The sequence below is a fragment of the Trachypithecus francoisi genome, unplaced genomic scaffold (genome assembly GCF_009764315.1).
Source record: "Trachypithecus francoisi isolate TF-2019V2 unplaced genomic scaffold, Tfra_2.0 Lachesis_group21, whole genome shotgun sequence".
Taxonomy (NCBI): domain Eukaryota; kingdom Metazoa; phylum Chordata; class Mammalia; order Primates; family Cercopithecidae; genus Trachypithecus; species Trachypithecus francoisi.
Window position 1 is genome coordinate 1,053,772 of NW_022681467.1, and position 26,722 is coordinate 1,080,493.

Below are 26,722 nucleotides of genomic sequence, written 5' to 3' on the forward strand. Positions count from 1 at the left end.
ATTCACTGTAGTGTAGTTTGAAAAGTGCCAAAACAATAATCAAATTCATGGATGGATAAATGGATAGATACAGGATAAAAGAAGAAAGAGTTCACTGTGAAATGTAGCGTGTGGGCACGTGAGTGTTCACTGAGCAATTCATCAAGCTTTCCTGGAAAAGTTTAAAAACCTTTATAAAAAAATGTCGCAGGAAGAAATCAAATGAAGAACTGAGTGAGATCCCTTCCAATCCTGGATTGCGGTTCTCCCACATCAGATGGTAACTGACACCAACGCCAACCACAAGGAATGATCTGCAAATCCAAGCCAGCCAAAAACACCTAGGGCAGAGCCTCCCGGAGACTAAGCAAGGTCAGCAAGGATGGGTCAAGGGTGAGGGAAGAGGAGAAATCAACCCTAAACTCGTCCACACAAAGGGGGGTTTGCTCAAGAAAGACCTATGCAGAAATTGCAACCTGGAAATTTACACAAGAGCTACAGAAGTTAATGACAGAGCAAAAGCCAGTGAAATACATTTATCCTCAGTTCCATGTCAGCACTGGGCAGATGAATGACGCCTGGGAGCTACAGATGCCTGTGGGGAAGATCCACGGGAGCTTAATTACGCAGTCATAATGGGTCGTCAGAGCAGAAGGGGATTGAGGCAGAAATGCCATCTCCATAAATTTACATCAGCACTCATGCTGGGAGAAACAGGAGGGAGGTCCTGGAGAGAAAGCGGTTGAGGCGGGGCAGGAGCCTCAGCCGGGTCGCCTGCCTGTGAACCCCGTGGAGACGCCATGCACAAGGTTCTACCTGGGTACCCAGGGAGCCTGTGAAATGCTCATTCCCAAGCTCTATGATCTGATCTACAGAATGACACCTGAAATAAAATTCTAAGTCCCCCAACTGACTGACGGACCCCTCCTCTCGGCCAAGGACATTCCAACATAAATCTGAACATCTAATTCTGGCCATGATGGGAAGTGGGGGCCAGACATGCCTCATTATTTCCTCCTCCCATTTGAATCCAGGCACAGCTGACCAGAATTCACATCAAAATAGGGCAAGACTCTGTAGCAATGAGACACCGAATTCCAACCTAACTCTAGTATAGCCTCACATGACAGGCAGCAGGCCCTGAAAGAAATCCAAGTATTTTACCCTAAAATATCTTTCTTTGACATGTTTTGAAACGTCCCTGCAAAGCTGTCTCTCGTGGGGAGAATCCACATTCTGTAGAGAATCTCTTTCCTTTCCAGGTCTCTTCCCTGATGCAGGAGAGAATTAACTAAGAGCCTGGCACCTTTTCAGGTCTGATAAGAGCTCTGGAGCCGCTACCTGGAGGCTTCGTCTTCATGATAAATCCTGCTCTCCACAATCCCCCATCTTAGCCCATACATTCCCTTCTACTGATTCCAGGTCTTTAGATAATAACTCTTTCAGCCAATTGCCCATCCACCTGTGACCTGGAAGCCTCCTCCTCTTTGTGTTGCCCCGCCTTTGTGGACTGAACCAATGTACACCTTCTATGTATTAGTTGATGTCTTACAGCTCCCTAAAACTCAAAAAAAAAAAAAAAAAAAAAAAAAAAAACACAAGCTGCAGCCCAATCACCCTGGGCACATGTTCTGAGGACCTCCTGGGGCTGTGTCATGGGTCTTTGGTCCTTATATTTGGCACAGAATAAATTTCTTCAAATATTTTACGGAGTTTTTTGTGGAGAAGAATGAGTTGTTTGTGTCCTTGAGGAACACTGGCTGCATGTTCCCAGGTTTGCTGGCTGTTCTGATGAGCAGCACTGGAAGAGCCAGAAAGCCCCTGGGACCCCACCCACATCCCAGTGCCTTTCTGGGCTCCAGCCCACGGACCCAGGGGCCACCGCCAGCACCGTCTCTGCCTGCTCTTGCACGCCGGAGGCACAGGCCAGGGCTGCTTCCCTCCACCTTGAGCCCAGCACCCACCTCCCCTCCCGTGGCCGGTATGAGTCCCCCAGGGAGCCTGAGCCCCAGTGTCCACAGCCACAGCTGCTCTTAGCCCTCCCTGTTCAGATGGCTCATGATCCTGCCCGGCCCACAGCCCGCCCTCCCGCCATGTGCCCTGGCACAGAAACAGACCAAGAGCATCCAAAGGAGCCTAGGGGCTCAAGGCATGCAGCAGCGGGAGGCAGCACCACCGGGCGGGGACCTGCATGCAGGCAGGCGTGGGAAAGCCTCACAGAGGAAAGATGGGGGCTTCAGAGGTGCCCCAGTGGAAGTGGCTGTTGGGCAAGCAGGAGGGGCTGCTAGGACTGGGGTGGCCCCTGTGACTGGTCAGTGGAGCATGTCTGGCTTCCTTCTCTGGCTGATCCTCAATTGAAGAAGGATGAGGGAAACTGGCAGTTACTGGCCAAGCCTGTGGGCAGTAGTGATCTGGCTTCCCGGGCTGGTGCTACAGGCTACGGGTCCGAGTTCTCCTGTCCTGCGTGCTCTGGCTATCACCTATTAGTATATTTCATCTCTCTCTGGGATGCCCGCCCAGAGACACCTGCCTGCGCTGCAACCTGTGTCTCAGGGTCTGTCCTGGGGGACTTAGCACATGATCTTTCCTGGGGAATGATGATGAAGGTTACCTGGCTGTAACTGGCCTGAGCTGCAGGGCACGCCCCGGAGCCCTCACCAGCCCCACTACTGCGGCAGGCCAGGTCCCACTAACGCAGGCCTCCATAACAACTGTGTCAGCACTGACTGAGTGGTGAAGTTAAATACTAAAAGCCGAGAGAGCCAGTGCCCTTAGACAAAGGCTGGAATGTAACAAAAGCCACCAAGAGTTTTGCCCAAGCCTTTCCTGGGCCTTGAAGCATGACAAGATAACAAAAGAATTCTTAACAGAACGTATTTAGGATTAAACAAGTTTTACTGGGGGTCTGAAGAAACTCCCCAGTCCTCCACCAACAAGTTTACTGGGGTCTGAAGGAACTCCCCAGACCTCCACGATTTAGCAGGAGACTAGATGAGGGCAGTCACCCCAGCACCTGGACCCATCTAGATTAAGTAAATTTGCTGAGACTCCACAGGAAGGGCTTCAGGACTCAGACCTCAGTTATAGATTAGAAGAAGTTAATCACTTATGTCTTTAGATGAATGCACACTTAACACATAGACATATAGCTTAGAAGGTATATAAGCTCCGGAAAACTTTGTAACTTTGAGTTGGTCTGGTGATATTTTCCAGGCCTTCTCCATAAACCCAGTTACAGAAAAAAGAACTGTCTTCCTCCCCAGTTCATCTACAGCTTGTTATTGGGCTGCCAGAAATAGCAGCCCAACCTTCAGTTTGGTCTGGGAACACTACCCCCCAACACACACACACAAACGGCTGGACGGGCCCGGCCTGAGCTCCCTGGCAGCACAGGGGGCTGCTTCTTCCTCCTTCCTGATAAGCCCTGCGGCCCCCAGCGGTGCCCTCCTGACCCTGGAACCTGTGACTGTGCCTTGAGACAGGAGACTGGCTTGGACCATCCAGATGGAGCCTAAACCTCATCATGTGAGTTCTCAAAAGTGGGGAACCTTTCCCGGCTTTGGTCAGAAAGACATGAAGAAGGCAGAGGGTGAGAGAGTGGCCTCCCTCGGCCATTGCCAGCCCCCAGTGTTCCCCTGAGGCCCCACCAGGCCCCCGTGTCAGCAGCTCTCTGCCCTGCACCTTCCCCACTCCATCCTCAGGCCTCAGCTCCCTGCCCTGCTCCTTCCCATCCTGTCCTTAGGCTTCAGCTCTCTGCCCTGCTCCTTCCCCTCCCCTGTCCTCAGGTCTAAGCCTCTCCCAAGGCTTTCCCAGAGTTCCAGGTCCCGTCCTTGGGGGAGAGGCTACTAGTTCTAGGCTATGAAACCCTATCTGAGGGCTGTAGCTGGAGGTGCTCTCAGCAGGGCAGGGTGGGGTCGTCTTAGAGTAGACACAGAGTCCAGATCCACAGACAGCCCTTGGTTCTCTCAGTGCCAGGACACAAGTCACATGTCCGTCTGCAGGGTTAGCCATTGGACATGTGGCCCTGCTGATGACTGCAGAACCAACTACGTCCCCTGGAGCAAACCGTTCTGGGGTCAGGAAACTCCAAGAGTGACCAGAGACCCATGGGGGACCGCATGATGAGGTCTGACGGGCAGCAGAACCCCCCAGACCCTGCTCCAGCCACAGGGAGCCGCCTCAGCACCCTAACAAGGAGCACCTCATGCCACAGGCCACGCCTCTGCTCACGCCGTCCCTCTGCTTACGCCGTCCCTCTGCTTTCACCACTCTCTTTCCCTTCCAAGAAAACTCTTACACCATCATCACAACCCAACTTAAATACCCCTTCTATGGAGACTATGCGTCCCACTTGTTACAGGTGAGCACCCAGTGGTCAAAGGAGAAGGCGCTCTGTGAGCAGGAGCCTGGGAGAGGCGGGTGGTGGGAACCAGGGCTGTGATGGGCCTGCACGGATGTCCTGCCATGAGCCACGGCATTCAGGCCACCCTTAGGAAGGGCATGACCTTGTGGCAGTGGCTCTTTTCTGCCAAGGGCAACTCCAGAGAGGCACTGAGCTCCCAGCAGCTGAGGGATGAGTATCTGAGTCCTACTGTGGGGCCTGAGTGGTGCCCTGAGTCCACCAAGCAGCCTCAGGCAAAGTGAGCAACTCCATTCCCAGCTCCCTGCAGATGCCACAAACAGGTTCATCCCTGTCTAAGCAATGTCTGTCCTCCCCTCCAGGGGCAAGCCTTTTTGGATCCAGCCTGGGCTTCAGTCAACACTTAGGCAGGCACCGAGAGCTCTGCAGACAGACCTGCTATCTCCCAACTGCCACCTGGTGTCCAAGGGAGAAGCCACTGCAGCCTTCAAAATGCCCAGGAGGAGCTTCATGCCAGCAGCCAGCCCTGAGAGGCTCCCCAGTGAGCCCACCGGTGAGGGCCAGAATGCGGACCCCACACTGCTGAGTGTGACATCAGGGCTTCGTGCTTGCAAGCCGTGAGGGACCCAAGGCGCAAAAGGCAATAGGAGTCCTGTCCTGCTGATGCCAGGTGCTCCCCATGCTGGTGACCAAGCCCGAACCCAGAGGCTGGCCATGGTGGTCAGGCTGGCCCCCCAGGGCTCCAAGCTGTGAGCTCCCCAACTCCACACGGCAGAATCCTACATAAAGAGCCAGCCACTTCATCCTTCTATAAAGTTATCCAGGCTACCAAAAGGTAGGCTGACAGATTTCACAGATAAAGATATAGGATAACCAGTTAAATTTGAATTTCAGATCATGAATGATTTTTAGTGTAAGCACATCCTATGCAATATACAGGACATACTTATACTAAATATTTATGTGTTGTTTATCTGAAATTCAAACTTAGTCTTTCTACTGGCCACTGTAGGTAGCAGGGAAGCCACATCAGACTTGGAAGTCATCCCTGGGTGAACACCACAGTGCTGGGCACAGCAAGGCAGGTTCATCTGCCTCCAAGGGCCAACCCCACCTCTGCCTGCTCAGAACTGACCATGAATAGCCCCTGTCATCAGCTCTACCCTTCAGTCCTAGCTTCCATCACCTGGGAAAGGCTCTCAGTTCTTCCAGTAAATATCATTTACAGCCTCTGTAACCCTCCCCCATTCCTGACGATCTGGCCACTGGCAACTTGCACTCCTGATACTGACCCAGCCACGGGGCTGCTTCTCATCTGTGTCAGTTACAGCCCCTCCATGCTGAAAGCAAAAATAGAAAACTCAACTTGGATAATCTTAAACAGTAAGGAGATTTATGGGAACTCCTACTTGGAAAATCTAGCAGTAAGTGAGCTTCAGGGTGGGCTCGATCCAGGGGTTTGTCATGACTGAGTCTCTACAATTACCCCCTTTCAGCTTCTCCTCAGCCTGGCCGCCCCTGTGTACCAAAAAGGCTGTCAGCAGCTTGGGGGCTACACACAGCTTCATACATATCCATGGGAGGGAAAGTGGGACAGAGAGAGGGGTAGACACTTTTCTCCCACAGTGATGGAACATAAGTCCTTCACACGACTCTGACTGAGCCACCTTCCATCCCTGCCCACCTCTAAACCAACTGAACCAAAGTCGGCCAAGAAGAATCGCTGCATGAGCTGGAATGGGCCAGCCCCTCCTGCACCTGGCACTGCAGGACCAGAGTCTCCACTGCTCCAGCTGTGCCCAGCATTGCCGGAAGGAGGTAGCCTCTGCACATGCTCATGAAGCTCGCTTACTGCTAGATTATCCAGGTAGCAGTTTCCAGAAATCCCCTGTTTAAAATCATTCCCGTTGGGTTCTCCAGTTTTGCTTGGCTTTGTTTTTCAGCATGGAGGAGCTGCAGCTGACACAGATGAGAAGCAGCTCTGTGGCTAGGTCGGTATCAGGTGTGCAAGTTGCCAGTGGCCAGCAAATCGGGAATGGGGAGGGTTAGAGAGGCTGGAAATGGCATTTCTGTGAAGAACCGAGAGCCCTCCCGGGAGGCTTAGACTTTCACTCTCTTTAGACATACTTGAGCAGATGACGTTCCAAAGGTGCCACACCAGTACTTCCCCTCCCATCTGCTTTCTGGTGATGTGACCTGACACTGTCCCACCAAGAGGTGGGGTCTGCTTGGTTCCCCATCTCTTGAATCTGAGCGGGCCTGCAATTCTGGCAGAAGTGATACTAGGTGACTTTTGAGGCTAAGTCATAAAAAAGGATGACTTCCACTTGCTGCCCCAGGGAACACTCATTCTCACAGCCTGGCCACCATGCTGTGAGGAAGCCCAGGTGGCCACGGGGCAGGCCACGTGGAGGCGTTCCCGCCCCAGCCCACCGAAATCCAGTCAGCAGCCAGCGCCACTCCAGACATGTGAAGGAAGAGCCTTCCAGGATGCCAGGCCCCACCCTCGGATCCCCCAGCTAGCATCCCAGACCTGGTGGCCACAGGCAACCCCACCACGTGGTCCCAATCCCTGGCCTCAGAAGGTCTGAGAATGATGGAAGGGATGGTGGCTCGAGGGTTAAGCTTTGCTGTGACCCGTGCAGCTGAGTTAAGAGGAACCCTCCAACCCCCAAACGCCGAGATTCTCCACGCCAGAGGCCCGGTGGGTGGGTGAGGGGCCTGCCAAGCCTGGAAGATTTATTTGCAGGATTTTCCCCACGGACTCATAACTGAAACCGCAGAAGGCTTTGCGGTTTAGAGACCCTGTCTCATGCCCAAAATTGCATCTCCCCAGAAAGGGCGCAGGGTGGCCGAGGCAGGCTGGGGACTGGAGCAGGTCCTGGCACAGGGGCGGGGGCGCTGCCACGGTCTCACAGCTGAAGAGAGAAGCTGGCGCCTGCAGAAAGCCGGGAAATACGCTCAGGCCGGGCCGTGCTCATGGCTGGGATCACAGCGCCACCCTGTGGCCGACGCTCTCCTTCCACTCCCAACAGTCTGGAGAAATTGAATTGCATTCTTCATGGAGAAATACAGACAGAAAAAGATCTTCCAGCCCAGTAGCCAGATAACCACCGCTGACTTTTAGAAGTCGAGTGCAAATAGAACAGAAAGGTGGTGAACGCCACCGCCCGCTGACTCCTCCCCTTCTCTAGAAATCCACCCCAGGGGGTTTTGTGTTTCTTTCATACACTGTTTTTGCACAGAAAAAGTCTCTCTCATGCACACATGAGACTCCTGAGACCACCTCACTCCTGCCCTGCACATTTTGTGGGCAGTCCTGGATCAGTGATGCCCTTCTGTGTCTCCCGGCACACGCAGGTCACAGCCAGAGGCCACCCCCACCCCACTGGCAAGCTGGCATCTGCAGGCAGAGTTCACAGGTCACTCAGTCCCCGGCCTGGGCCCAGCAGAGGGCCTGAGTGGCCCCTGCCCCGCAATGGGGACAGCCTTGAGGACCCAGGAACCAGGACCATGCTTCCGGGGCCTGATCCCCAGCCTTGCATAACTCTGGCAACTCCTCGCTCTCCGCATGCCCGTTTCCTTGTCTGTAAAATGAAGGATTCAGTGAAGACACAGCTGGTTCAGGAGATCTGTTGTACAACATGGTGACTCTAGTTAGTGACAGTGTACACATGCTTGAACATTGCTGCATAGAATCTTAAATGTTCTCATCATCAGTAAGGATGTGTGGTAGTGTAGATGTTCATTGGCTTGATTTAGCTGTTTCACTATGCAAACAGACATACTTCATGCTATACAAAACTTCGTGCTATACACCGTGTGTGTTCAATATGTATCTGTCAATTAAAATAAATTTTGTTAAAGAGAAAAGGGAAGTCATACAATGTTAAGGAAGTGCCTGGTGCCTAGTAGTACTATAAACACCTTTCTCCCATCATTATTATTTCTATCATTGTAGTTAATGATATCATGTTACTCTGCGGCCTCCTGGCGCCCTTGGTGGAGGCTGTAGTTTTGGAAGCCACAAGTCAACTCAGGTCCCTGCCCTTCTCACAGAGTGGCACAGCAGGGCCACTGGCACAGGACAGCCCACCATGAGCGCTGCATGATTCCATCAACCGACACCCACATGGCACAAACGCCCCCCTGCAGGAGCCCGGCCCTGCGGGCCTCTCAAGACCCAGCCCAGACCTAGCACTCTGGGTCAACCACAACCTCCTTCCCAGCCAGGGCTCTGATGGTCACACCCTGCTGTCCCTGCAGCCCTGCAGCTGGGCGTGGTGAGGGCTGTGTGCTGAGGTCCATGCTGATGTCAGCACCAGCTGCAAGGACAGAGGATCCTCTTCCCAGAACTGAGCACACTTGCTTCAGATGACTGCTCGCAAGGACCCCAACTCACAAGCCACCAAGCTGTGTTCTGGCCCCCACACTCATCCCTGCCTCTGCAGAAACAACAGACACTCAGGGAGTCACAGATCAGACCTGCAGCCCCTTCCCTCCAGAAAAGGGGTAGCCTCCAGTGGTGTCCTAGGCTGCCAGCTCCAGAATGTTCTCAAGTCACCGGGCAGGTGCATTTGCATGCAGACAGCTATGCAGATGGTCAGACCATGGCCTGAGCTGTCAGAAAGGGCAGGGAGTAAATGAGCCTCACTCCCCTGAACCTCAGTTTTCTCATGTGTAAAGTGGGGACACTCACACGCACCTGAAAGGGTCATGATGCAATGAATTGAACCAATGTGAGAATGCACATAGGAGACCGTCAGTACATGTCAACGGCTCTGAGGATCTCCATCCACTCAGCCACCTCCACCTTTGCTGCCTCCACCCGCAGCTCTTGGGGCACAGCTCTGGGGGTCACTACAGGTGAGTTGACCCCAGGAACGCAGGTGCAGGGCCACCCAGCCGGCTGCTTTGACAAGTCTTTCAGGAAACATGGCTTTTCACAATCACCCACAATAACAGCCGCTGCTTTTTGAGTGTTGTGTGGGGACTGCTCTAAGTGCCCCGGAGCGCTGTCTCATTTATCCTCCCAGGGCTTCCAGCAGTGGCCATTTCACCCCCATGTGTCTTCAGGTGAGATGGAGGCCAAGGCTGGCTTCACATGTGTGGCACTCCCCATCACCCCACAGAGCCTGGCTGGGGCCCTTCGTGCAGGGCAGAGTCTGAGGTTCAGAAGACCTGTGTGCTGCCTGCAGTCAGAGGCAGCTGAGCTGGGGCCAAACTCAGGGTCCTCGACAAACAGGCCCACTCCCGCCCAACAGGCCTGGCTGCCCTCAGCCTCCAGCACCGCCAGCCAGGGTCAACAGCATGGGACCCGCCCTGACAGGAGTCCTGTCTTGACTGGGCCCAGGAATGCTGTTTCACATCAGGCCTGCCTTCCCATGCATCCTCAAAACCCCAGGGCGGGCAGCTGCGGGCCAGACCCACAACTCCCTTCAGGGTTCTAGGTCTTGCCCTGTTGTTTGTTTCTGCGGCTCCCCACCTGTCCCATGCAAAGGCCCTTAAACCCAAGCTCCAGATGGCATCAGAGATGCTCTGAGCAGAGGCGGTTCCATCTGCCTTTGTAGATGAATATAAGCATTTGCACACTATACCTGCCTTCTAAAGGCTCTGAGAAGTCCTGCATCAAGAGACTTCTTGGTTTTCTTTACCTCCACATTCCTCGTGTGTCTTTGTGCAAGGGAATGTGTGGGTACACACACCTGACATCTGACAGTTTGGAAGCCCCACTCCTGATGTAAGGACAACAGAAAACCACATCACTGTCAGGGAGCTCACTCTGAGCCATGCCCCATCACTCATCTCCACCTCACACGAAGCCTAAGAGATGAAGAGTCAAACCTCTCCTTTATCCCTTCTTTTGTTTGGGTATGTTTTGTAACAGACAAGGAGGCTAGAGTTTGAGGAAGTCCAGCGAGTCCCCTGTATCCCACAGTTGGCACCCAGGAGACCCCTGAGGCCTCCTGGGAACATGGCATTCCGTGGGTCAAGGAGGGTGGCAGGGTTCCCGGTGCGGAGAAGGGCTGGGCACCACTTCTCCTTCCTGAGCTTTCTGAAGGCCAGGAGGATGCCAGCATGGCTGGGCATGTGGCATAGGAATCAGTTCCTGAGAGAAGGGGCCCCACTGGCCCCACAGCCTTTGGAGGTTGCAGAGGGATTATAATGATTCTCATTGTCATCATTATCAGTATCATATGGATCTAGGAGCTTTTTAAATATCTGTGTGCTTCAATCCCCTGTAGTTATTATTCTTATTAATGCTAACTTGTCCCTTCCCTGGGCCAGTGGGAGCCTCTTCAGCTTGGCTCTGATGCCTTTGACACGGCCCCAACAGTCTTTGAGGGTTTCCCTGCTCCCTGGAAGGTGAGATGTTCCTGGCTCATCTTGTACATTTCCTGCCCTGGCCTGGAATCAGTCATTTCTCCAACAGCCTTCGTCCTTAGTGAGAAACCACTTTTAGGGTGCTCACTGCCACCTGGTTGGTCACTTTTTGTGGCCTCTTCAGTGCAGAGATAGCGAGGGTTTGTAGTAAACTTTAGTAAGTGTGGCAACAGGCTCTGTAGTGGCTCCACTGTCCCAGCCCTGTGCTGTTCCCTCCCCTTTAGTGTGGGTGGGACTTGTGACTCACTTCCAGCCATTCGAATATGGCAAAGGTGATGGGAGGTCACCTCCACGTTAATGGTATGTGAGACTGTAGCCCAATTTTCCAAGAAGCAATCTCTCCCATGCCAGCTTTCAGGAAGTCAGTGGCCCTGTCAAGAAGGCCCACATGGCTAGGAGCTTAAGGTGGCCTCTAGCCAACAGCCAGTAGGAAGCTGAAACTGACAATCTCAAAGAACCGACAGCTGACAACAAGCCTTTTACCTGGGAAGCAGCCCCTTCCCCAATTGAGCCTCTGATGAGACTGCAGCCCAGCCAGCCCCACATTGCAGCCCCAGCCACACTGCCCCACTCCACCCCCGGCCAGCTTGGTGAGACTCAGAGCACCCAGCTCAGCCAGGCCAGACTCCAGGCCCACAGAAACCATGTACCAGAATCTCTGGGACACATTTAAAGCACTGTGTAGAGGGAAATTTATAGCACTAAATGCCCACAAGAGAAAGCAGGAAAGATCTAAAATCAACAGCCTCCCATCACAATTAAAAGAACTAGAGAAGCACGAGCAAACAAATTCAAAAGCTAGCAGAAGACAAGAAATAACTAAGATCAGAGCATAATTGAAAGTGATAGAGACATGAAAAACCCTTCAAAAAATCAATGAATCCAGGGGCTGGTTTTTTGAAACGATCAACAAAATAGACCACTAGCCAGACTAATAAAGAAGAAAAGAGAGAAGAATCAAATAGATGCAATAAAAAATGATAAAAGGGGATATCACCACTAATCCCACATAAATACAAACTACCATCAGAGAATACTGTAAAGGCCTCTACACAAATAAACTAGAAAACCTAGAAGAAATGGATAAATTCCTGGACACACACACACCCTCCCAAGTCAAAACCAGGGAGGAGTCGAATCCCTGAATAGACCAAGAACAAGTTCTGAAATTGAGGCAGTAATTAATAGCCTACCAACCAAAAAAAGTCCAGGACCAGATGGATTCACAGCCGAATTCTATCAGAGGTACAAAGAGGAACTGGTACCATTCCTTCTGAAATTATTCCAAACAAGAGAAAAAGAGGGAATCCTCCCTAACTCATTTTATGAGGCCAGCATCATCCTGATACCAAAACCTGGTAGAGACACAACAAAAAAGAAAATTTCAGGCCAATATCCCTGATGTCCCATTGATGTGAAAATCCTCAATAAAATATGGCAAACTGAATCCAGCAGCACATCAAAAAGTTTATCCAGCATGATCAAGTCGGCTTCATACCTGGAATGCAAGGCCGGTTCAACATATGCAAATCAATAAACATAATCTGTCACATAAACAGAACCAATAACAAAAACCACATGATTATCTCAATAAACGCATAAAAGGCCTTCAACAAAATTCAACACTCCTTCATGCTAAAAACTCTCAATAAACTAGGTTTTGATGGAATGTATCTCAAAATAATAAGAGCTATTTATGACAAACCCACAGCCAATATCATACTGAATGGGCAAAAATTTGAAGCATTCCCTTTGAAAACCAGCACAAGGATGCCCTCTCTCACCACTCCTATTCAACATAGTATTGGAAGTTCTGGCCAGGACAAGCAGGCAAGAGAAAGAAATAAAGAGTATTCAAATAGGAAAACAGAAAGTCAAATTGTCTCTGTTTGCAGATGACATGATTGTATATTTAGAAAACCCCATTGTGTCAGCCCAAAATCTCCATAAGCTGATAAGCAACTTCAGCAAAGTCTCAGGATACAAAATCAATGCGCAAAAATCACAAACATTCCTATACACCAATAATAGACAAACAGAGAGTGAAATTATGAGTGAACTCCCATTCACAATTGCTGCAAAGTGAGTAAAATACCTAGGAATACAACTTACAGGGGATGTGAAGGACCTCTTCAAGGAGAACTACAAACAATTGTTCAAGGAAATAAGAAAGGACACAAATAAATGGAAAAACATTCCATGCTCATGGATAGGAAGAATCAATATTGTGAAAATAGCCATACTGCCCAAAGTAATTTACAAATTCAGTGCTATCCCCGTAAAGCTACCATTGTCTTTCTTCACAGAATTGGAAAAAACTACTTTAAAGTTCATATGGAACCAAAAAAGAGCCTGCATAGCCAAGGCAATCCTAAGCAAAAAGAACAAAGCTGGAGGCATCATGCTACCTGACTTCAAACTATACGACAAAGCTGTGGTAACCAAAACAGCATGGTACTGGCACCAAAACAGATATATAGACCAATGGAACAAAACAGAGGCCTCAGAAATAACACCACACATCAACAACCACCTGATCTTTGACAAGTCTGACTAAAACAACCAATGGGGAAAGGATTCCCTATTTAATAAATGGTGTTGGGAAAACTGACTAGCCATTTGCAGAAAACTGAAATTGGACCCCTTCCTTACACCTTATACAAAAATTAACTCAACATGGATTAAGGACTTAAACATAAGATGTAAAACCATAAAAATCCTAGAAGAAAACCTGGGCAGTACCACTCAGGATATAGGCATGGGCAAAGACTTCATGACTAAAATACCAAAAGGAATAGCAACAAAAGGCAAAATTGATAAATGTGACCTAATTTAACTAAAGAGCTTCCACATAGCAAAAGAAACTCTCACCAGAGTGAACAGGCAACACACCGAATGGGAGAAAGTTTTTGCAATATATCCATCTGACAAAGGGCTAATGTCGAAAATCTACAAGGAATTTAAACAAATTGACAAGAAAAAAAACAACCCCATCAAAAAGTGGGTGAAGGATATGAACAGACACTCAAAAGAAGACATTTATGCGGCCAAAAAATGTATGAAAAAACGCTCATCATCACTGGTCATTAGAGAAATGCAAATCAAAACCACAATGAGATACCATCTCATGCCAGTTAGAACGGCGATCATTAAAAAGTCAGGAAACAACAGATGCTGGAAAGGATGTGGAGAAATAGGAACGCTTTTACACTGTTGGTGTAAGTTAGTTCAACCATCATGGAAGACAGTGTGGCGATTCCTCAAGGATCTAGAACCAGAAATACCATTTGACCCAGCAATTTCATTACTGGGTATATACTCAAAAGATTATAAATCATTCTACTCTAAAGATACATGCACATATATGTTTATTGCAGCACTCTTCACAATAGCAAAGACTTGGAACCAACCCAAATGCCCATCAATGGTAGACTGGATAAAGAAAATGTGGCACATATACACCATGGAATATTATGCAGCAATAAAAAAGGATGAGTTCATGTCCTTTGCAGGGACGTGGATGAAGCTGCAAACCATCATTCTCGGCAAACTAACACAAGAACAGAGAATCAAACATGGCATGTTCTCACTCATAGGTGGGAGTTGAACAATGAGAACACATGGACACAGGGAGGGGAACATCACACACCAAGGCCTGTCTGGGGGTGGGGCGCCAGGGGAGGGATAGCATTTGGAGAAATACCTAAAGTAGATGATGGGTTGATGGGTGCAGCAAACCACCATGGCACCATGGCACGTTCTGCACATGTACCCCAGAACTTAAGTATTTTTTTAAAAAAGAAGAAAATCAAGTGATTCTGCTTTTGAAAATTCCTGCTAATGTTTTTCATGCAATATCTCTTTTGTGTGTGGCTCAGGGGTAGAACATTGTGCCAGGATTTGCTCACGGGTCTCATTTCTCTTCCTCCTCCCCCAGCAAATGACGGCTGCTTGGAAACTTTTATAAAGGAAGTGGTTGCCTTTGTGGCTGATAGATCTAAAGGTGAAGAGCTTCTGGCCAAAATGATTCAGCAGCAAACCACTCCCCTCCCCAGCACCACGCAGGCAGCCCCCTAGCCCCGCCCCTGCCCCGTCCCAGAGTGGTTTGCAGGGTGGGGCTCCATGCTGTGGCCCCAGCACCCGCCCCTGGGTTGGGACAGCCCACTGCCCCGTGCTACCTGAGAAGGCTCAGCACAGGCACCAACCACTGCCCAGCATTGCCCCGTGCTGCCTGAGAAGGATTGGCACGGGCACCGACCACTGCCCCCAACTGCCCCGTGCTGCCTGAGAAGGCTCTGCACGGCCACCCCCGACTGCCCCGCACTGTCCCCACCCCGACAGCCATGCGAGCGGCTGGAACTCTGCTGGCCTGCTGCTGCCTGGTCGTGAGCACCACCGGGGGCCCTTCCCCAGGTAAGTGGCGTTCTCCCCTGGCCACTCCCTTGGGGTCTCTCCCTGAGATTGGCCGCTGGTGCCTTGGGTCTTCCCCAGGGCACTTTCCTGGCTTGGAATCCCCACAGGACCATGCGGTAGTGAGAGGTGCTGGGAGTGGTGAGAGGGGCAAGGGGCTTCATCCGGCTGCAGCCACCTTTGGGGGTAGCAGGCTACAGGGATGAAGGGTGTGGGGGCTGCCCCAGAAGGCTAGGGGCAAGGGAAACATCTTCCATTCTCTGGCTCTTCACAGAGGTCTGAGAAAGGTCTGAGCAAGGCAGATCTCCCGCAGCCCCTCTGCGGGACGGAGGCGATGGGGCAGCCGCATGCCTGCGGTTAGCTGCTTCTATCTGATGGCTTGTCCTTCCTTCCTGCCGGCTGCTGTCCTGTGACTTGGCCCCAGGGACCCTAACGATCAGACTCTTTCACCCTTCCTGAAATCCACTCCCTGAGGGTCAGCACTCAGGGGGAGGGCAGACACGGAGGAAGCAGCCACTGCCTGTGCACTGGGAAATGAAGGCACAGTCAGGCTAGGTGATTTGCCCAAGTCGCAGAGCCAGGGACAATCTTCCCTCCCCCAAAGGGAACTGGGCCATGCCCTCCCTGGCATAGGAATCAGACCAGGATACTGATGGGAACTTGGGAGGCCCTCGCCTCACTTAACCAACCAGGAAGCTGGCATCAGAGGGTTGAGGTGACCTGCTCAAGTCACACGACCCCCACTCAGCAGATGGGGACAGAAGGGGGCTAGAGTCTGGCCAAAGGGGCCCAGGTTTGGGGGGTGTGCAGCAGGACCACTGACAAGAGGACGGCCCCAGAGCACCCAAGGGGTCCACGGAGGGTTCTCACCTCCTCCTGGTGAATCAGAATACTGAGGACTCAGTGACGCTGGGGGACAGTGTCAAGCTCCCAGGCCTGGCCTAGGGTGGGTGTTGCGACTGAGTGCCCGAGAGGACAGGGCAGGCTGGAGGAGGGAGGCAGCTTCTGCTCTCACTGACGGGAACATGCCACCACCACGGGCTCTGGGTGGTGCTCAGTGAACAGGGAGCTCACCCATGGCCGGCAGAAGGCTGGGGACAGCACACTCGCCCTGCCTCCCAGTTTGGGAGTCTTCTCAGCTCACGCATGGAGCCCTCCATCCACTGCCCAGCCTCACAGGGACCTCTCTTCCTGGTCCTGTCATGATGCAGCGCCGCCCGCCCACTGCCATCCTGTGCCCTGCCCCTTTGTGTCTCCAAGGTCCAAGAGGGAAGAGGGGAAGAGAGGCACGTTCACCCAAGAGAAGTGGCTCCTTCTCACACCTCAGAAAAGGCTCTCCTGGAGGGGACATGGAGCCGGCTGTCCTAGCGTGTCATGGGATCTAATTAAACCTACTGACTGCTGAGGGGTTTCAGAGCTCTGCTCATCTCACGGAGCAGGCTAGGAACTTGTAGCAGAGTGGTGTGAGAGTTGACATGCTGGGCAGCTGGCAAAGTCACTTTCCTGGGCTGTGTTCCTGGTCCCTCGCTGGTGTGTAATGCTGCACCAAGGCTTTCCCTCCATTCCCAGCAGATCTGCTGTCGGCCACCAAACCCCAGACGGAAGCTCCAGAGCCCACATTCACACACATGGAGCGGGCCCTCAGCCTCAGTCCTACCATCCGTGAAATGGGAAGATAACTGCACCCCGTTTCCGGTCTTGGGGAGGCTGAAAAGAGGTGGTTCGGGGAAGGCACAGGCACGGAGGCACACGGGGCGTGGGGTGCTCTCTGCCGGCCTCGGCCCCCTGCTCTGTCCAGTGCAGGACCTTCTGCCACTGTGCTGGTGACAGCCTCCAACACCCTGCCCAGGTGCTGTGATCAATTCTGGTGCTTCCAGCAAGGGCCTTCAGTCTTCGGCTGTACAGGGAGGGTGCTGGGAGGCCCCCAGTCTAGCAGCAAAATAGATGGGAACCTGGGCCCCAGACACAAGCATGCATCCTGCCTCCACCCCACAACTCCTACAGCCCCTCCACTGCCTCCTCTGAGAATAAATTACAGAGCCTTCCTCATGACTGAGGGGGCTTGGGGGTGGGGGAAGCAACAGGGACCCCAAGGGTGGTGCCGTCTGAGCATCTGGCCTCTCTCCACGCCCAGGCACTGAACTGCACAGACCGCAGCACCGAGTCCCTCAGGGCACCTTTCTTCCCTGAGGCTTTCAGAACCTAGGAAATTGCCACACTAGCTTTTGCCACCCTTTTGAAAAGGGCTGTTTCTTTCTCAATCTGATGGGCATCTCTTCTGGGAAGCTCTGCGAGGTGCCATGTCACCCTCTGCCCCCTCCACTCTAGCTGCAACGGTCCATCTGCCTGGACAGGGGCCCTGGGGTCAGGGAGCCATTTCAGCTTCCCTCTGCAAGGTGATGTCAGTCCTTACTTCCCAGCAGCAGAGAGACCACTTGCAGCCCGGGGACCTCCCGCCTCCTGGGGAGCACTGAGAGCTGCCGCAGGCTGAGCCACCCTCTATGTGGCAAGATTCGTTTTTCCCAATGGGGGCATTCATTTGCCCTGAGACCCCCGCTGTGGCCATGTGCATTTTGATGTATTTGATAATGATTACAGTATTGCACATCATTTATTGACAAGTGCTTTGTGTATGTTGCCTCATATATTCTCACTGTCATCAACATCCTCATTTTCCAGGTGAGGACACGGAGGCTCAGAGAGGTTAGGCAGCTTGCCTGAGATCACACAGTCGGTGAGAGGCAGAGCTGGAATTCAAACTCCGGGTGTGTCCCAGTGGGTTAAGGTGGGGACTGATCCTGGGAGAGCTCAGTGTCCTGTCTGTGCCAGGGGCATGTGTGTGCCCTCAAAAGAAAGTCTCCACCATTAGCCACCACGCAGAGACCCGAGAGTACAGTGGGCGGGTGTGGCCCCAAGGACCCGGGCTTTCTGAATTTTGATGGTGTCATGTGAGAGGGCTTGGGGTGACGGGGTGAACACCAGCACCCCTAAGCTGGACCTGTACCCGCCCCAACACCCCAGTTCTCAGGCACAGCCATGCAGACCTTATGCTCTGGGTGATGGGGGCCAATGGGGCCCCTCCCAAAGGGTCTCCACACCCAGCTCAGTACTGACCCACGGAAAGGGCACCCCCTCAGGTGACACAGGGAGGGACACCAGCAGGGACCATCTGCATCCAGCTCTCAGCACCCAGGTCCCCATCTCAGGGACAGGTTCACAAGCAGGGGCTTCCCAACCTCCCAGCCACAGCTAGAACACTCCTGAAAGAGGGAGGTGGTGGGCAAGGACAGCCCCTGCTGTGCCCACCCATTTTCCTACTAAAGGCAGGTGGGAAGGGTCTGTCTGGTGCCACCACAGCGATCCCTGTCCATGTTCTCTCTCTTCTCAGAATGGCTTAGTACCAGCTCTACCACCAGGCCAATGCTCCAAGGACAGGAACGCACCCTGCCCAGGGCATGCCCAGCAGCTGTCAGAAGCTGCAGCTCCCTGTGCCTTGAGCAGAAGCCCTGGCAACTCCCCTGGCACGGCAGCTTCACATCTGCACCCCAGTGCACACTGGTCCTTGGGTGCCCCGAAAGGTCTGCGCCCCACGCACACAGCCAGTCAATGCTGAGAAACATGGGGCTGCAGCACAAAAGCAGGATGATCGCAGGGTCACGGGACAAGGAGATGGAGGAAACTCAAATCCATCTCCCCGAGGAGCCTGGGGCCCGGGTTTTTAAGGGTTCTGGAGTGGCGAAGTGTGGAGATCGATTGTTGGAAGGGGCAGTGTGATGTCACTGCACAGGGAGAGGAAGCAGCTGTGTTTTCATGATGATTCGGTTCCTCTGTGGGGGGGTTTCCAAACTGGTGGCTGGAATTGGGATCTGAAAAACATCTTGGGCCAGAGAGCAGCCTGATTCAAGCTTAATTATGAGTATCTTTCTGTCTAGAACCTGGCATGCAATTCTTGTCAACGTGCAGGGATGGTTTCCTTCACCTTCCCATGACCTTGTGCCCTGGGGCCTGCTCAGCACCTGGTATCATCAGGCCCTGCCCACCCCCGCCCCACCTCCAGCTTCTATGTCTGGAAGCTCCCTACCTGTCTCAGGCACGGCCCATCTCCCCTCCCACCCTGCATTAGAAGCAGTGATGGGCTGGGGTCAGGCTGCCCTGGCAGGCTCCTGGCACAGGCCTCGCACAAGGCAGGTGCCCCCACTCCCCTGGAGCAGGCCTGGTAGGCCCCAGGCATTGTTTCTATACAGACGAATTTTATATGCCTTTTGTTTCTTCTCACAAGCCTGATGGTCCGTGGGTTCTTTCCGTTCATGTCACTCTGGCCATCACCACCGTCACCCTCTGCACCCAGCAGCAGCCTCCAGCGGGGTCTCCCCAACTCTTCCCAGCACGTAGCTCCCTCCTCCCCTAGGTCAGTTCAGCCACCTTCCAGCTGCTACCCCGTACCCTGCCCCTCTGCTCACCCATTTTACCCTCAGGTTGGCATCCAATCCTGTGCCCCAGGCCGGCTCTGCCTCCCCTCCACTGCGGGCGGGGCCTGTCTCAGAGTCCACCCTGCATCTCCCTTAGCACCTGCCAGTTCTTCTTGAATGAGGAAAAAGCGAGAGTGGTGTTCCGAATTAGTCACACCTGGGTTTAGCCCCCACCCTGCACTCCAAGCTCTTGGTCTCCTCGCCTGCGGAATGGGTTTGCAGCAGTAAAAACAGCATCACGGGGCCCTCCAGACAGCAGGCAGAGGAGGAGAGCACCCATTCTCCCACTGCCCACCTTCAGCTGCACGGAGCAAACCCGAGTGCCCTCCCTGGGGGGGTCCTCTCCACAGTTCTTTGACTCCAGCGGAGGTTCTCAAAGAGCTGCATTCGCTCACCACCTGCGGAGCGCTTGTTTTCTTCCCTGAAGATGACTGGCCTCTCTGGGGTGTTAATTCTTAATGATCAACCTTTCCTTGTTAATTTCTCTTCACAAATCATCTTAAAAATAGGTTTGACTTTTAAACATTTTTAAATTAAAAACTGAGCTTTTAATATGTGTTTAGACAACTGTAAGACAGCGAAAGCTTTAACTTGAAGCCTACATTTTAGGAAACATGTAGTTAAATAAAAATATACCAATTTCAGTATTTTTCATAAGCTTTTTGTAACTTTAACACAACCTTTTAGGAACTAACGTCATGAGCTTGAAAGGGAAATTTATCTGAAGTTCAGTGGAAACTGAGTTTCACTTCATTTTTAAAATTATGTTAATTTCAAGCAAAATTAAATACATTTTATTTTTTAAAAAGTTAATAATGGTTAGCTTTAAGATACCAAGAATAATTATTTTTTGTTATGCTCCTCTGTATTTTTCAAATTTCCTACCAAAAATAGGTAAGTTTATAATCAGAAAAAGTCATAAAATATAGTTTTTACAAAGAAAAAAATGGACAGCCATATTAATTTAATGTGAGGAAAGAAAGTAAAATAAAATAATAATAATAATAATAAAAACACTAATCTCTGATAGCAAAAATACACTGAACACACACTACCCCTTCCACACACGTGTCTCTTTCTCTGCTGTTCAGATGACAGTGATGAGCAGAAACCAAGCTAGTTTCCAGAACAGTTTTTTGTTGTAACTAAAAGCCACATTCAACTTCCTGTCATCAACAAGCGCAGGGACCAGAAGGAGCTGGCTTTGGCACTGGGGCCCCTCCTTACTGATGGTAACACTGCAGGTCCCGAGGACCCCCCACTGCCAGCACCAGTGTCAGAGTCACCTGAGAGCCTGGGGAAATGCAGGTTCCAGGGCCTCCCCTAGATGGCCAAGCCCAGCCCCTGCTGCTCAGGAACAGAGCGGCTTCTATTCTATCTTCAGAGGCCTAGTCTTAAGCAAAAGCTGCAGCAGTTTCAGGGGGGATGTGTGTGACACTAATTACTGTGAAGGACAGTCCCAGGGCATGCCAGTGCAGGACACAGCTATCCACCAGCATACGGGACCAGCACATGGCCAGCATTCTCTATGTGGTGGGGTGCCAGCACTGCGCTGCTTTCTCGGGATGGAAGGCCAGGCTTCCTTGGCTGCTAAAGCATGGGGCACGCACAGTCATCCAAAGCCCAGCCATAAAGCTCACCTTCTGGCCCGGAACCAACCACGGGACAGCCACCTGCCAAGCGGCCTCCCTTCACAATGGACACTCTTTACTGGGATGGGGCAACATTCCCAAGGCCGCAGAACTTCTAGTCCCATACCTTCTTTGCCCACTCCTGGCACTGCACCGCCCAGCCTGGGGGTGCCACGTGGTGACCAGAAACCTCGGCATCCTGGCTGTCTACCCTTGGTGGGGGCTGGTGTGCACCCACAGACATCCAGGACCCAGGAAGGGCCTCTTGCAGACCTCACGCAGCAGTGGGAATGGCCTCCTCTGGGGCCCTCACACTGAGCTGACACTGACGTCTTGGCAAGGCCTCCCTGCCATGCCCAGCTATGAAGCCTGTCCCCTCCCGTTCCCCAATCACCCTGCCCCCAATGCCCTGGGGCCCAGCTTTCCATCCGGACCATAGCAGGCTGCAGCCTCAGGCACAGACACTAGCGGACATGACTGTGGGAGAAGCCCCCGATGCTGCTTCCCCATCTTTTATCCAAATATAGGCCTCCTTGGTACAGGAAGGGCAGGCCTCCCTGACCCCAACGAAGCTTGTGGACACAGTGCACTGTCACCCACAGGAGTGAAAAGACAGTCCCCGGAAAGTCAGGAGGCAGCGCAGGGGTACCAGGTGCTGCAGGCTGCCAGGAGGGGTGCCTTCCTGGGGGCTGGGCCTGAGGCTAAGAGCCAGGCGGGCAGAAGGCCTTGAGAAGAGGATGGCGCCATCTTCTTCTGGTGGGAGGCCCTACCTCCATCCACCGCCTAGAGGGCCACGCTGGGGCTGACTTTCCCTACCGTACTAAGGCTACATCCCGTACTGAGGATCTTACCTGTGGGACATGTTCTGCTTTTATCACACATGCTGGAAATAACCCTGGGTTCTAAAAGGGGGGCACAGGTTCATTGCACCCCCTGGCACCTGGTCCTCAGCTCTGAAAATGTAGCAACGAATGCACTGCAGGTGTGTCGGTCGGGGGAGAGGTGAGGGGGCAGGTGAGGGGGGAGAGGTGAGGGGGCAGGTGAGGTGGGAGAGGTGAGGGGGCAGGTGAGGGAGCAGGTGAGGGAGCAGGTGAGGGGACAGGTTGGGGGGCAGGTGAGGGGACAGGTGGGGAGCAAGTGAGGGAGGACAGGTGATGGGGGCAGGTTGGGGGGCAGGTAAGAGAGGGCAAGTGAAGGGGCAGGTGAGGAAGCAGGTAAGAGAGAACATGTGAGGGGGGACAGGGGGGTGGACAGGTGAGGGGGCAGGTGAGGAGGGACAGTTGAAGGGGGGCAGGTGACAGGGCAGGTGGGAGAGCAGGTGAAGGGTGGGGCTGGTGAGGGGGGAGCAGGCGAGGGGTGGGTGGGGCCAAGAGGCACACGCCAGCGGGGAACTGAGAACCACAGAGGCATGAGGCATGACAGCTGGACTGAAGGCCCCACTAACATCAGTGTTCTTATCTGGTTTTTCGTCTCTTTCAGATACTTGTTCCCAGGACCTTATCTCAGGTGTGAAACCAGGATTTCCTAAAACAATAAAGACCAACGACCCAGGAGTCCTCCAAGCAGCCAGACACAGTGTTGAGAAGTTCAACAACTGCACGAACGACATGTTCTTGTTCAAGGAGTCCCGCATCACAAGGGCCCTAGTTCAGGTAACGGTCTGGGTTCTGGTCACATGTCACGAACACCCCTAGGCAGCCGAGTTGCTACAATGCGACACCTAGGAGAGCAGGGCGGATGTAATGTGAAGTCGCTCCTGAGTGCAGAGCTCTGGGCAGAAAGCAGATGCATACGGGGTTGGAGTGGACAGCAGCAGCCAAGGCCAGCATCCCCCAGGGCGCGGCACAAAGTTTACACAAAGCACATGGCTCCCGGGCAGTTACCAGGCCCCTGGCCCAGAGCCCACTAGGCATGGGGTAAGAAGGCACCAGGGCCCTAATGGGGCTCCTGGAGGCGGGTGCCAAGGCTGACGGGGAAGAAAGCCACTGTCTGAGGAGCTGTCCCTGCTGGGACCAGGGTCCCCATCTGGCCTCGCCCCTCACGTGCCCTGCAGCCCAGAGGTGTCCTTGCCACTTTCCCCCTGGAGTGCTCACTCACATCCCAGAGTCCCAGAGCTCTGCCCAAGCCACTGCCCTTTCCCTGACTCATTTTTACTGTGCCTGCTCAGCACCCTCCCTCCTAGAGGACCCTCTGGGATACAGCCAGGCCTTGCTCGTCTGTGTCCTGAGAACACCTACTTGCTAACGTGGGACACAGGCTGTGGACGACACCCACCACCGCGTGCTGGCACCTGGAGGGGAAGGGACAAAAGCAGCCCTGTCCAAGGCAGTCTTCATAGTGTTCATGGTTATGCTGGGTCACAGGTCGGGGTGATTTTTATAACCTAATTATTTTTGACAATTGCAAACTTGTGAAGGGCAGCATGCTTTCCTATGAGAAGCATGCTACAGAAGGCAGTATGGTGTGTAGCCAGGGTCGTCACTCCACAGCCTGGCCTGGGTGACGCAGGCCCTCCCTCCTTCTCCGGGAGGCCAGCGGGATGCCCTGGGCCTGAGTCCTGGGGGTTCTCTGGGAGGGGGCTTGGAGGTTGTCCCTCTCCAGCTTGGCGACATTGGGGACAACGTAATTTCCCTAGAGCCGAGACTAAAACCAGAGGAATTTTTCTTCAACTCCTCTGAGACCACAAATGAGAAAGAACCAGGTGGCTGCCATATCCAAGTGGAGAAGGGCTGTCCAGAAACTCAAAACTCCCAACCCCAGGAACGGGGAGGGGAAGCCCACAGACCCCAGGCCTGACACAGAGGCCACAAGAAACAGCCATCATGGGGCTGGAGTGAGGGCTGCAGGGCGGGCTCAGCAGGGCATGCAGGAGACCTAGTGTGACGTCCCTCCTGAGTGCAGAGCTCTGGGCAGAAAGGAGACACCTGTCTCAGGAAGGGGCACAAACCCCAGCACGGGGTAGGGAGGGGAGTGGGAGGGGTCTGCAGGCTCTGCCGCAAGCCCGAAGCATTGCCCCAAGACGCCGGCCCACTTCCCTTCTCCTGAGTGGGCACCTGCACCACTGTCTTGAGGCCCCGCTTGCTAGTGGAGGAGCCTGCCCTTCCTCCCCTGTGCCCAGTAACTCAGTCCCTTTGCTCCCTACAGATAGTGAAAGGCCTGAAATACATGCTTGAGGTGGAAATTGGCAGAACTACCTGCAAGAAAAACCAGCACCCGCGTCTGGACGACTGTGACTTCCAAACCAACCAAACATTGAAGCAGGTAAAGCAGCAGGCCCTTCTCTCCGATGCGCCCTGTCTTCCCCAGCCCACTCCCTCCCAGGGCTGTGAAAAACACCCTGTCACCATTTCTCTAACACAGCACTCCAAACCTCACCCCTGAGGAAGCCAGGCCTTCCGGACTCCCGCATGACCAAGAATCCGGGAGAACAGGAGGTAGAGCCTGTGCCAGGAGCTCCTCAGATGACATCCTCCCGTCCCCGAGGCGGAGACACAGCTCGGGAAAAGCGTCCTGGGGTGCGGGTGGAAAGGGTCAGAGTAAGAAAAGCTTTCAAACAATCCAGAAATTATATATATATCATATACATGTATATGATAGATATCATATATAGCATATCTCTGCAGAGAGAGCAAGAGAAAGGAAACATGGCAACATTCAGCAATTATAGAGGTGAAAAGCATATCTTCTTAAATCATTCAAGTTTTCTGTAGGTTTGAAATTTTTCAAAATGAAAACTGGGGGCAGGAGAAGAGCTCCTCTGTGAGGAGCACCCCTCCACGGGCAGCGGGCTCCCCGCAGGCAAAGTCTGAGCTCTCAGGTGTGCCCTTCTGTTTCAGACTCTGAGCTGCTACTCTGAAGTCTGGGTCGTGCCCTGGCTCCACCATGTCGAGGTGCCTGTTCTCCGTTGTCACTGACCCCCGCCTCTTCAGCAAGACCACAGCCATGACAAACACCAGCATGCGTGCTCCCCGTCCCCTCCCACCCATCTCATGACCCGGCCTCACAGACCCTCTCAGGCCTCTGGCGAGTGAGCAGACGAAGTGCCGCTGGGTCACTGCAGGGCAGCTGGAATGGGAGCATGGTAGCGCCTCCTAACAGATTAAATAGATCACATTTGCTTCTAAAATTCACTCCTGTTTCTGAGGCTGCACACCTAGATTCCGGGTCTGGGTGTAGGGGACTGAGTCAATGGAGGGAGTTGTGAAAGTAAGGGAGGAGCCCCCGTGGCTACAGGCCCCCAGGAGAGCAGGGTACAGCTCTGGGTCTGAATCAGCAGCAGAGCTGTGGGCAGGGACCCCGTTGCCCACTGGGCACCTTGGCCTGTTGTGATGAACACAGCTGGGAATCAAGATGAACAGCGAGCAGCAGCCATGCTGGCCCTTTTAGGGGAGCGTCGGGAGGTGAGGCAAGCCTTACCAGAGATCCCCTTTACCAAGGGTTCTGACAAGTTGAAATTACTTCCTCTGGCGGCCTGACCAGCCTGAGCTGCTAGCTATAACCCTCCAAAGGCCAAAGCCCCAGAAGAGGTGAGCTGTCCACACCAGGAGCAGCAGGGCCACCGCTGTGCCTCCCTGAGGTTCAGGCCTCGCAGGGACTTGCCCTGCTGCCTGAGTGGGAGCAAACCAGCAGACCACTCCCCAGAGCCCTCCAGAGAGGGCGCCCCACTGAAGATGACTGTGCTGGAGGTGCAGGAGGAGGGAGAGGCCACCCAGGGCTGGAGGGCACCAGGATTGGAAGACTGGAAGAAGTGCCAGACTGGGCCACCTTGAGACCTGGGCACCCCAGAGGACTCTGCTGTGCAGCCAAGGTTTGAGTCAGTGCCCTGCCATGATCCATAGGTTGCGGGGGCACTGCCCAGCCAGGTGCTGTCATCCTTGCTCCCAGGTTCACCCGCGCGTTCTCCAGTCACATCCCCGGGAGGCTGGCTCGGCTGTGCTAGCTGTGACTCTGGCAGTCACTAACCTAACCCCTCGGAGCCTCAGTTCCCATTGGTACAATGAGGCCATGTCTTCTGGAATCATTAAGAGTCAAGATATGTGAACAACTTTCAGAACTACAGACCACTCTGCAAGTGTAAGCTGATGATAAAAATCTCAAACTGAGATCTCTGTCCTGTGAAATGTAATAGCTGAATCTTGATGGAGTTTCCGTAAGGGATAACAGAGGCACACGATGAGTCACCCGATTAAGAGCATGTTAGTAATTCACGTTAGAATGAATCCCTTTTATGTTTACAGCAAAAGCGTATCACATATTTAAACCTAATAAGAAGACTCTATTTCACACCTCACCATGTCAAATTAGCAGATAAAACACAGGAAATGACACTTGGAGACAGAAAATCAACAGCTAAGTCAAAATCAAGACTCCTTTGCTGAAAACTGTGAAAAACAGTTTGCCAGCTTATTTATATTTGTGAAAATTACGCACTGAAAGCAAAGCTCTCTATTCTCAATTTGAAAAGGGAAGTCTACCTATAAGCCCAGCAC

General features: G+C 52.9%; 1 protein-coding gene across 2 annotated transcripts; it reads left to right on the forward strand.

Annotated features, from left to right (window-relative positions):
- The first annotated feature begins 14,825 nt into the window (after nucleotides 1-14,825).
- Nucleotides 14,826-25,361, forward strand: CST7 (cystatin F). 2 transcript variants are annotated; one of them, XR_004431071.1, is made up of 5 exons: nucleotides 14,826-15,136; nucleotides 22,713-22,885; nucleotides 24,378-24,494; nucleotides 24,594-24,667; nucleotides 25,070-25,206. XR_004431071.1 is itself a non-coding variant. In XM_033185394.1 (4 exons), exons 1-4 carry the CDS (start codon nucleotides 15,067-15,069, stop codon nucleotides 25,145-25,147), a joined length of 438 nt encoding a protein of 145 aa, XP_033041285.1. In that variant the 5' UTR covers nucleotides 14,831-15,066; the 3' UTR covers nucleotides 25,148-25,361. The 2 variants fall into 2 exon arrangements, 1 of the variants encoding a protein (XP_033041285.1); XM_033185394.1 differs by lacking the exon at nucleotides 24,594-24,667 and having other exon boundaries at nucleotides 14,831-15,136; nucleotides 25,070-25,361.
- The last annotated feature ends 1,361 nt before the right edge of the window (nucleotides 25,362-26,722 follow it).